Source organism: Zonotrichia albicollis, chromosome 33 (genome assembly GCF_047830755.1).
Source record: "Zonotrichia albicollis isolate bZonAlb1 chromosome 33, bZonAlb1.hap1, whole genome shotgun sequence".
NCBI classification, from domain to species: Eukaryota; Metazoa; Chordata; class Aves; order Passeriformes; family Passerellidae; genus Zonotrichia; species Zonotrichia albicollis.
Window position 1 is genome coordinate 4202194 of NC_133851.1, and position 12005 is coordinate 4214198.

A 12005-nucleotide genomic window follows, 5' to 3' on the forward strand; every position below is an offset into this window, starting at 1 on the left:
TCAGGTGTCTTCACTATGCTGGGAACAGAACACCTTAGCCTCGGGGAAGGGCCATTACCTCACCCTAGCCAGGGCTTTTACTAATACAAAAGGGGAGATAAGCTAAAACAAAGCACGCAGAACCCTGGCAGGGACAGAGATCCGGCTGCCTCCCTGTAACTCTTTCTCACAAAAAAAATATTACCCGAATTTTTGTTCATAACAGTCCCCCCTCTTTTTCTTTGATCGAGCTTAAATTCTTAAGCTCGCATCAACTTACAATTTTTTGTTTTGAATCTACTATAAATCTCTTGTGCACTTTGGTAATCATGGTTACATAACCTTGTTACTTTTCTTGGTTTCTTCAGGTGGGTCTGCACGGCAAATAGTATTTTACTAAAACAGATAAATAAGCATAGTAAAATGAGTAATCCTCCAAGTACACACACATCTAGAAAAACTACCTTTTCCCATACAGCCTTTTTGAAAATCTCTAAATTCTCCCACCCACTGGGATCAAGTGTAGGAGTTTGATCTTGATTATTTACACATGCTAATCTTTTTATTTCATTTGGAGTGTTCCTAATAATTGAATTTTTTATTTTTAATACTGCCTGGAGCTGGATGACTTTGTTCAACACAGATATTGGGATCCGAACTTGGCTTTTACAATTTTGGATTTTCTCAATTTCTAATTCACTTTCCCAGTTCTGTTTATTTTCTCTCAAATCATTATATATAGGAACTCCCAAACTTGATCCAGTTTCTTTGGGTAATAAGAAAATTGGTTTTATCACTCTAGCAATGCAGTTGCCAGATGAGATCAAACCTAAGGGTTTAGAGCTCCCCTGAAATGTGGAAAATAAAAGGGGTTTATCTCTTTTCCAGTACACTCATATAAATACTTGTAACAAACAATTTTTCTTACCATTTTCACCATTTCTTTGCTTTTTACTAGATCTGCTGAGCTTATTTCAGCAGCATCACATTCAAAGCACAACCAGGCTTCCCCTATAGGGCACTCTTCTAGGAGTGGCTGCCTAAAAGTGGCAGTATTCTGGGCTATCCAATACACTCTCTTATTTTTCTGATAAAGGACCGATTGGGAGGGGTTAACACAATCAGGGTTAGAACTGATGTGGACTTCTGACAAGGAGCTCACTTCCTCCTGATAGAGGGGTTGGTAGCCTCCACTGCACAGCTCAGCTGGGCTTCCTAGAGCAACACCAGCAGTTAGAGCTAGCATTACTACCCTTCCCAAGAGTCCGGTATGGGTCATCTTGCACAGCCTGCCCACCCAGCCTTGCCTCTTGGGGAATTTTTTACTGAGGAGAAGCTTCCAAGCTCTTTAGAGTCCCTTCTACCCACTTCTCTGGTTAAGCCTCTCTTGGTCTGTTCCCTACAAATTTTAGTTTCCCCCCGCAGGGGAGTGTTCTGTAGAGGATTAACCTGGAGTCTTTAGAAATATATATTGGGGAACTTAAACCAGAATTTCTTATTTACAGCCTTAAACTTTTTACCAACATAGTTTACACAAAACAGTCTTGAAACATTTTAAGCAATATTAGAACTCTGATACCAATGTTTTCCCATACAGTTCAGTCTTTTTGACTCTTCCTCCTGAGAGTCAACTTTAAATCACAGTATACTCAGGTGAATTAACTTGTGATGTGGATGAATCCTTATTCAGTGCCTGGAGGTGAGTGGTGTGGACTCTGGCCCAATGCCAGAGGGAAAAACTGGGAGTCTGGCCCAATGCCAGAAGGAGAATGGGGTGCAGTCCGGTCCAATACCAAAATGCCAGAGGGAAAAACTTGATGTTGAATCCTGGTCCAGTGCCAGGGGGTGAGAGTGATGTGAGTCCACCTGTCTTAGTAATGAAGAATACCTGAAACGGGCTTTCAAACACAGGCATTAATGGTCTGCTATTCAATGATTTTATCAAAACTCAGTTTTTCTGTTTAATGTTATTGGTAATTTCACTTTTTCCATAGCTTGTATGTTTCTCTCATCAACTTCTACATACTCTGTATTTTGCAAGGAGTTGTATTTCTCAGCTAACTTAACTCCCAAAGTACCTTTATTCTCCTATTTTTCTGTGTATTTAATTCACTGGTTTTCTGTTCTATTTTTCAAGATCTTATTTATTTATCTCTTGCTTCTGTTTCTTACTTTCACTTACAGCTTAAATATTTCTTTCAACCTCTTACACTTAATTTTTTTTTCTTTACACCATTCTTCTACAAAATACACTTCCCTCTAAGGAGATGTGGTAAAACTTATAATGCACAATTATTGGAATAAGAATCCCAATATAACCAGTTAGATGGTGCCTGGGCCAGTTCTTACCCTCGCAGACTGGGCCAAAGGCAGCACTGCGGCGTTTTACCCCAGAGATACCTTGGCTGCTGGAGAGTGCAGCGGGGCACAGGCGCAAGTCCAGGCTTGTCACGACTCTGTTTACCTCAGGAGAGAGGGCTTCTGGCGATGGTGAAGATAAGAAAGGGAGGATTCTGCTGGAGGGTTGCCAGATGTTTATTCCATGGTTACAGAGATGTCTGCACCGGGCAACTGCTGCTAACAGAATCCGGCTGCATGGTCTCATTAACATTTTAAGCTCAGGGCAGGGGAAGGGGAGGGGACAGGTGAGCCACCAACCAGGTGAAGGGGCAGGGTCTCAAGGGACTAGGGACACCTATATGGGCCAATGTCCCCCAGGCCTGAGGGACCAATCACACGACGCCTTGCTGGTATGTTAGCCTGATTGACAGGGCACACTCAGCAAGGGGCGAGGGGGAAAGGAGAAGGTATAGGCACACCTGGGAAGGGACCGGAAGTTTAAAACAGGACATTGCAACACACCGCAGCACACAATCTACATTACTTCTATTCTAATTTGTCTATATTCACCCTCTTTTATTTCTCATTCACTTTTACACATTCCTTCACACCCTCAAGACACAAACTGGGTCATTATTCCTAGATAATCACAGGTCCCTGTAGCCCCCCCTTTACCCTGGGGGTTGGCCCACAGGTCTCTGAGCCTCTTGGAAGGGCCCAGACTCTGGTTGCCTCTGGTGCACATTCACCTGTGAGGCTGCCTGCGTGTCACTCACGCTCTTACAGCTATGGCTCCCTCACACATCTGGGGAGCACTAGTTCTGGTTTGCAGGTCACACACACACTTCCACTGCCCCCTTCCCACCTGCCCGGGAAGTTGAGGCTGACTTTGCTTGTGACTCGCTCTCACACACACAACAAGACAACAATAAGGTACCTTTTACTTTCACATCACTTATTACAAGTTAAGTATTACTGGCCAGTTTTGGTGCTATTGGATATCCTTTCTACCTAGCTGTTTTTTTGTCTAACTTCAGATGTTACTTTATTGAGACAGGACTTATCTGCTCCTGTATCAACCAAAAATTCTAATTCTTCATTTAGGGGTCCCACCTCAAAGCTTACCAAGGGCTCTTCTAGATGTTGCATCAGGTCCCCTAAAGTGTAAAGCCCCTGACACCCCTAAGTCATCCCCCTTAAGAATCTTTCCTAAATTATCCTGTTCCTTGGCTATTGCCGCATCGAGACTGAGCTTTCTACAAAACCTCCTGACGTGTCCTGGCTCTCCACAGTAATAGCAATGTCATTCTCTCAAAGGGCCTTGAGGTGTCTCTATCCCTCTTGCACCTGACAGTACAAGAGGCCTATCCTTGCCTCCTCCTGGTGGTGGACCTGCCCACCCTGCACATTCTCTAGCTACAGCAACCATGATCCTAGCCTTGGCCTTTGCTTTTTCTTCCTCCCTCCTTAAATACACCTTCAGTGCCTCTCTTAATAACTCATTAATGTCCTTCTCTTTCCAATCTTCCATCTTTTCCAGTTTTCTCCTTATATCAGGCCAAGATTTGGTAACAAATTGGACTGTTAGTAGCATTTGACCTTCTGGGGTGTCTGGGTCTATTCTAGAGTACAACTGGAAGTTCCGCTTTAGGCGGTTAAGCCAGGCAGCAGGAGCTTCATCTTTCTCCTGTGTACCCTCAAATGCCAATTGGGTGTTAGTTCCTTTGGGAACTGACTCTTTGATCCCCCGTATTATCAAAGACCTATATTCCCTCATGGCCTTCTTCCCCTCCTCCTGGTTAGGGTTCCAGCTGGGATCCGTTAGTGGCAATTTCTGTTCGCCTGATGGCACCTGGGGTCCTGGACGGTTATCTTTCTCCCAAATTCTTATGCCAGCCGCCCTAATCATCTGGACCTCTTCTGGGGAAAATAATATACTCAGGATGGAATTCATCTCCCCCCAAGTGTAGATATTCGGACCTAGAAATTGATCTACTTGGTTGGCTATGCCTACTGGGTCCTCAACTAAATGCCCCAACTCTCTTGAATCCTCTCACCTCAGAAGCAGTTAGGGGAGCATTCACAAAGCCAACACCTCCCGCTACTCCTCCCATAGGAACCTCTCTGAGGGGAAAGAGTCTCTCTGCCTTGGAGGTCTTGGATCTGGTGCTACAGTACGGCCCATCTTCAGATGCCAAACTACTTTGAGGGATATCTGGGTTACCCTGAACTTTCTGCCCATCAGCAGGTGTATTTGCTGATGGCTGTTTACTGGGCGAGGAGACATTTGTGTCCCATCTAGGAGGAAGTAAAGGGAAACAATTGGAGGGGGAGAAGAGCCTGAGTGGATATTAAGTGCAGCTGGAGAAGGGGTGGAGAATCCAGCAGGTGGAGTAGGCACTTGTGGTGGTGCAGAAGGAACTGGAGGGGATGAAAGGGGTGGTGAGGGAGTGGTTGCTGGAGGAGATACGGGGTTTATCATAGCGGAAGCTGAAGAGGTAGAAGGAGGAGTTTGAGCAGGTGGTAATGAGATGGCAGCCGGGGGAAGAACCGGACCTGCCATTTGAGGTGCTTGAAGAAGAGGATTATAAGGTGGAGGGGCAGAAGGAGGCAAATAATCCAGGGGATCCCATCTTTTACTAGTCCTATCATCCCCTCCTTCATTCCCCTCTTTCTTCCTCTGTACCTTACAAATTTGCACCCCTTCATCCCCAACAGCGCTCTTTAACCAGGAAGCTACATACAATAATTGCTCAGGATCAGTATCCCCTCGAGCTGTCAGATAATTATTTAATAGTTGGCACATCCACTTATTCTTTGTCCCACACCAAGGCCATCCTCCTTGTAACTCTAATTCTGGCCACACTTCCATACAATAATGGATCATTTTCACTTTATCTAATCCCTCCGTGGCCTCTATAGACTCCTATTTTACTAACAGTTCTCCTAAGGGACTATTGGGAGGTATATCCCTCAGTCTCTTGCAGGTCTTTTTAGTATTACACCCTCCCATTTTACAGGTCTTAACAGTAAAAAATCCCAAAGGTGCCTTTACTGACCGGTAATTTCAAAAAGAACCTTCTTTGAGGAGCTTCAGCCTCCTCCACTGAACTTCAAATTTCTGCCTGATGCTCAGGACTTTATACTGAAACAACTGCCCGATCTCTTGATTGCACAACTTTCCCCACGTCAGGTCTTACATCTATCGGGACTTGAACACACGAAGCCTTGGCCTAAGAATCCGGGTCGTCCCTGACTCCCTCAATCAGGAAAAACAACTGCCTGATTTTTAGTTTGCCTAACCCGCCAATTTTTAGGCTTCACCGTATCAGGACTTAAAAGCAAACCACAGCCTCCTTCGCTGGGGTTTGTGCCAGGGTCCTGTGCCAGGACTTACTTTTGCCTGCAGGGCTTGTGAGCTACCCGAATCCTTCTCGGGACTGACAAAATCTTACGCGAATCCTTCTCGAGACTTACAAATGCTACCCGAATCCTTCTCGGGACTGACAAATCTGCCTGACTTCCCCCTGTCAGGACATATTTTGGGTGCGTGCCACTCATACAAATATTCCCTCCGCATGCCGGGAGGGGGAGGGCCCTTTATTCCCCCTTGGGAGACTCACTCACGCTAATTCCACTCGCTTCCCCCTGTTTCCGGCCGGCTTTCTCGTGAAAGTTCGGAAACGAGGTACTGAGGGATCCGCTTTCACTTTGAAGGTCCGGCTGCTGGCCTTCATCTCATTCACACACACATGCGCACGTCTCCTGCTCCCGTCACGGGCTTTCTCACCAATCCGGTGCTCCGGTGCCCTTCTGTGTCACTGGTCCTGAGCCGATCCTTCTGGTCCTGGTAGCCAGCTGTCCTGAAGTTCCAAGATGGCCAGTCTTGCGTCTTCTTGCAGCGTGGCTATTCCGGACGAGTGCCCCCAGCTCAAAATAAACAAGGCCAGGAGATGACTTCTCCTTTTTAATGCCTTTATTAAAAATGATCAGCTCAGGATTGGGCAGCTCAGCAGGACTGCAGTCCCCGTCGTGTCTCCCAGGGCGACTCAGAGGAGGAGGATATGAGCAGCTCTGTCCACTAGGGGCAGAGCTCGGGGATCCGGTCCTCGTGGGAGCCTTTGGGGCGTGGTGTCCCCGTCAGATGTTGGTCCTCTCAGCCCAGTGGGCCCAGTCTCACTGCCGGGGACGACTCCTATGGTCAGGGCAGATCCCAAAAAGAATCCTAAAATTTCCAGGGCAAATCCCAGCTGGATCCCCCTAAAAAAAACCACCAAAAGGATCCAGGACAGATCCCAAATGCATCCCAGAGATAAATTCCAGTTTTTTTGGGGAAAACTCGACCTTTTCCTGCTTTTTCTGCAGCTTTTCCTGGCTGACACCAAAGTCAAGAACTTCGTGACCTGCTTCAAAGGTACTGCCCTAATTAACCTGATTAATCTCTTGTTAATTTGGAGCTGAATATTTATTTGGATTTGGTTATTAATTGAGATTTGAGCCTTCATTAGGATTTATTCCTTAATTTTAGGTGGGACCGCCTAATTAGCATATAAATATTTCATTAATTAATAATTTCCTCAGTCATTAATTTCCCTAATTAATAAATCATGAATTAATTAAGTATTTGCATAATTAGGTAATTAAGAAATATTTCTTAAGTTAAAAAGTTAATTTTTATGAAGCATTTTCCCTTCCCAATTCTTCTTTCCCTTCCCAATTCTTTTCCTTCATCCATAAAATTCCCAAAAAACTTCACAAAAACCCTGGAAAAACAAAAAACAAATCCACAAAAACCACCAGAAAACCTCATAAAAACCCAGCAAAAAAAACTTCAAAACAACACTGGGAAAACACTCAAAAACCCCCCAAAGAACTCAAAAAAAAAGCGTGAAAAAAAACCCAAAACCCACAAAAATCACCAATAAAAAACTCCAAATAACCACTGGAAAAACCTGCAAAAAAGCCCCCAAAAAACACCAAAAAACCCCCCAAATACAGTTATAAAAACCCAGAAAATGGCCAGAAAAAAACCAAAAAAAGAAACCAACTAAGAAAACCCAAAAGGCCCCAGAGACCACCTTACAAATCACCACAAAAACCCCAAAAAGACCCTGGAAAAACCCAAAAAAACACACAAAAAAAATCACAAAGGCCACAAGAAACCCCCCAAAAATCCTACCAAAAAACCGCCCAAAGCAACACTGGAAAAACCCTCAAAACCCCCCAAAATCCACTACTAAAATTGCCAATAAAAAACCCCAAATAACTACTGGAAAAACCTGCAAAAAAGCCCCATAAAAAATCCAAAAAACACCACAAAAACCCTAAAATACATTGAAAAAACCACAAAAAGAAAAAAAAAAAAACCCACTGAAAAACTGTAAGAAAAAAAAACCCTAAAAAATAAATCCAAAAGGCCCCAGAAACCACTGCACAAATCACCACAAAAATCCCAAAAAGACCATTGTAGTAGATAGGGACAGGCGATCGGAAGATCACGGGATGTGACGGAAAGCAGTAGGACTCCTTTTCCCCTAATCCCTTAAGATAAGATATCACCCTAGGAATGTAACCAGGAATGTAGCCCCCCTAACGATAGTAGTGCTGGTAACTTTCCACTCCTTACTAACCCTAGATGGTAAAGCAGACCCCCTGTGACGTAGACAGACCCCTTAGACTATAAAACCCCACGAGAAGAGATAATAAATGCCTTAGACCGTCCACCACATTGGTGTCTGCGTGTTTCTCTGGCCTGAGCGACCCTGGAGAGTGGGTCACCGTGCTGTTCCTCGAAACCAGGTCACCTTGCCTTATATCAGAAGGCAACAACTGGTGCCAAAACCAGGGAAGTAGCTCAGGGAATGGGAATCCTCCTGGACAGAGGATGGCGGCTGTAGCGGCGGGTCCAACTACAGCAGGGGGGGCGCCTCCGGACCTGCATGGACCATGGAAGCCATCGCAAAGGTCGTAAGTCTCATGCATGCACAATGGGGTATCGAGTGTAAACTTAGAGACTTAAATCTTGCATTGCCGAGACTGATTAAGCTTGGGGCTATAGAAAGCCCTGTGGATGTCCTCCATTTGGGGGTGTGGGATAATTGTACAAAAGCTCTGACGGAGGACACTATGTCCTCGGGCTCAGGGAAGGCCCTAAAATCGTGGGGCAGAGTTATCCAGGCTCTGCAAAAAGCTCGACAAGAGCAAGAAACCTGGAAAGCCGCGCGAACCTGTTTATTAGCCACGCCGCGACTCGGGGTGGGCACGGCGACACAAACTGCAGAGGATTTTGACCCGGATAAGCGTGCGGAGGCGCGATCGCCGGAACCCCCTCAGTGAGCAGACTTACCATTGGAGGGGGGGAACACGCACAGGCATTTTGGCAGGGGCTCGCGAAGGAGGCGCGGAACGCGGCCGGATTGTCGGACGCCATAGGGATCGATAAAACCGCCCCCCCACCCTATGTGCTTGAAAATGGCGCCGAGCCGCGTGTTCCGGGCGGAAAGGAGGAGGAAGGGGGTGGAAATGCAGTCAGCCTGCTTAACAACACATGCGCGGGCGAGTGGGAAGAAGGGGTGGCCCCCCCAGAGGAGCGTAAGACCAATCAGAGCCCTCTGTTCAAATTAGATCCTTATAGGGCAAGGACCTCCCCCAGCAGGAGGCGGGGGGAGCCCAGGGAGAGGGGACGGCTCGACCCCCACAAGAAGGGGTGGGGTCGGAGCCCGGGAAAATGGCACAGCAACCCGGAAATGTCCAGCCAGTCGACTTCTGGCTCGGACTTGGACTCGGGCTCTGAGCTCGAGAGGGGATCAGAGGATTCTGATTCGGATTCTAGTTTTAATAGAAAGAGAGCAGCAGCGTGTAAGGTCACTAGTCGCAGCGCTCCCGCGTGGGTGAAGGGGTTATCAGAGAAAGACCGAACCCCGCTTACAGACTGGTGGAAAATAAAGGTAGCTTGCGCTGAATGGGCCCCGTCTGCGACACTGGTGTTCCCAGTCCGTGTGGGGGGGGCAGGCGGAAACCAAAGGACCTATTCCCCAGTAAACCCAAAAGATGTGCAGGCAATTAATAAAGCGATTGCAGACAAGGGAATTAACTCTGCCATGGTTTCCACACTCATTGACGGCATTTTTGGAGGGGATGATATGTTACCCTTTGATATTAAGCAGACATGTAGGATGATTTTCGATGGCGCGGGGATGATCGTTTTTAAACAAGAGTGGGAGGATCAATGCACAAAGGAGCTAGCCCAGGTAACGGGAGCTGACCATCCACTGCACGGCTCCAGCATACAGAGGTTAATGGGAACAGACCCCACTATCATCACCCCCCAGGTGCAGGCTGAGGCCTTCTGGGCCCATGAGGTAATGACAACAACCTGTGCTGCCCGAGAAGCCATCAGTGCTGCTTCCAAAATAGTAGCCAAACCCTCATAATGGTCCTCTATTAAACGGAGTGAGAGTGAGAGCTTCACTCAGTTTGTGGACAGGCTTCAGGCAGCATTAGATTCCTCTGCATTACTCTCAGAGGCGAAGGGTCCCGTGCTGGCAGACTGCCTAGCCAGCAATGCAACTCAGCCACCAAGGACATTTTAAGATCACTGCCACCTGGGTCCAATGTTGCTGCCATGATCAGACACGTTGCAAAGGAAGAACACCTAGCTCCCATCCAAGCAGCAGTTCACTGCAATAACCAGTGTGGTGGCATGCCTTAAGTGTGGCCAAGCAGGCCACTTGGTAGTAAACTGCCCCCAGCCAAGACGCTCATCAGCAGCTGCTCCACCACGCCAAGGGGGACTTAGGGGACCGTGCTGGGCATGTGGAAGGAAGGGGCATTTAGCTAAGGAATGCAGATTCAGGCCTCAGGAAAACAGGAAAGGGAGGGGGCAGCTGGGCCGTATCCAGCCTCCTCCCACCTGGAACATGCAGCGGCCCAGCTACAGCAACCCCGAGTGGGGCAGGGGACCCTCATACCCCATGCCCCCACAGGGAGCAGTCAATTTCGCATCCCTGCCTACAGTGCAATGGCAGAGCTGTGCCGCACCACCAGTAACACCTTCGCACCCCCCACTGCCACAAACCGTGCTGGTTGTACAGGACCAGCAGGGGACACCCCAGAGTGGGACCCCTGGGTGGCCCTGGCCATGAGAATAGGAAAGGAACCCTGATGGTGTGGGGGACATGCCGCCTTTACGGCAGTCAGGATCCATACATCATAGGGTTTCAGTTTTGGGCGGACATGGGATCAGACTGCACGATTTTTCCCCAAGCACATTGGCTTGGACATTGGCAATTCAAAGAAGTCCCTCCAGTGAAAGGAGTGGGAGGGCAGTCCCAGCCATGGAAAAGCACCCAGCTGGTGGCTATAACACTTCACACGAAAAAGGGACCAGAACAGACAGTAGCGATCTATCCCTACATCTTACAAAACTCTCCACCCCTGTTAGGAAGGGATGTCCTCTCCATGCTAGGATTCAGAAATATAAATTTATCATGAGGGCCACTGCCGTACACCATCCGCTGCCAATCAAATTGACTTGGAATTGACATCAGACCCCGTATGGGTCGAGCAGTGGCCCCTGACAGAGCCTTGAGCGGCAGCCTTGCTGGAACTGGTCGACCACGAACTGCAAAAGGGTCACATAGATCCCTCCATAAGCTTATGGAACACCCCTGTATTTGTGATCCCCAAAAGGTCCGGAGAAGGTTATCGCCTCATCCACGACCTGAGAGAATCCGACCCATGGGTCCAGTTCAGACACTGCTACCCATGAACTCAGCCATCCCCGCAGGGCAGCCATGCACAGTGCTAGACATAAAGACTGTTTCTTTTCGATACCTCTGCACCCTGAGGACAGAGAACGATTCGCCTTTTCCGTGGTGTTTCAAAATGGTGAGCGGCCCAACCTTCGCTTCCAATGGTGACTATTGCCACAGGGCCTAGTGGACAGCCCCACTATATGCCAAATCACCGTGGACAAAGCACTGACGCCAGTCCGACACTCCTACCCCACCGCGACCATCATTCAATACATGGACGACATCCTAGTCGCTGCACCATCGGCAAGCGAAGTAGATCACCTGGTATCCACAATCATGGCCAACGGCTTCGAGATCGCGAGCGCAAAGATCAAGAGAGGACCCTGCGTTACCTTCCTGGGAGTGGGGATCACAAGCTCCTACGTGACCCTCCCCAAGGTGAAGGTCTGTCGAGACATCAAGACGCTCCATGACGTGCAACGCCTGGTGGGATCGCTGCAGTGGCTTCGCAACATCGTCCTAATTCCTCCCGAGATCATGGACCCCCTATATGACCTCCTGAAAGGAAAGAATCCCTGGGAACCCAAGGAGCTGACACCACAAGCAACGAGCTCTCTCGACTTCATAGAAAGCCAGATGTCCACGGGCACACTTGCCAGGTGGAACCCAGCCATGCCACTGAACCTGTACGTCCGCTTTACACCGAAGGGGGGAGTGGGAGCACTGGCTCAAGGACCTTCTGAAAAGGCCTGACCAATCCAATGGGTGGTCCTCAGAAGACCTGCTCGTGCATTTTCCCCAGGAATCGAATGCATCGTTAACCTCATCATGAAAGGCAGGAAACTCACCTTGAAACATCTAGGAACCGAGCCGACGAGCATCCACCTTCCTTTCCGCAAGCAGCCAACCACGGAGTCAGCCACAATATCG

At 48.0% G+C, this 12005-nt stretch overlaps 1 protein-coding gene across 1 annotated transcript in view; it reads right to left on the reverse strand.

Moving 5' to 3' along the window:
* The window catches only part of LOC141726161 (uncharacterized), a 28171-nt gene extending 19422 nt beyond the window's left edge, over positions 1-8749 (reverse strand). Inside the window, exon 1 of the mRNA XM_074530574.1 lies at positions 8689-8749. Within this exon, the coding sequence (XP_074386675.1) occupies positions 8689-8749 (61 nt within the window). The remainder of the gene's footprint in view (positions 1-8688) is intronic.
* Positions 8750-12005: the final 3256 nt, after the last annotated feature.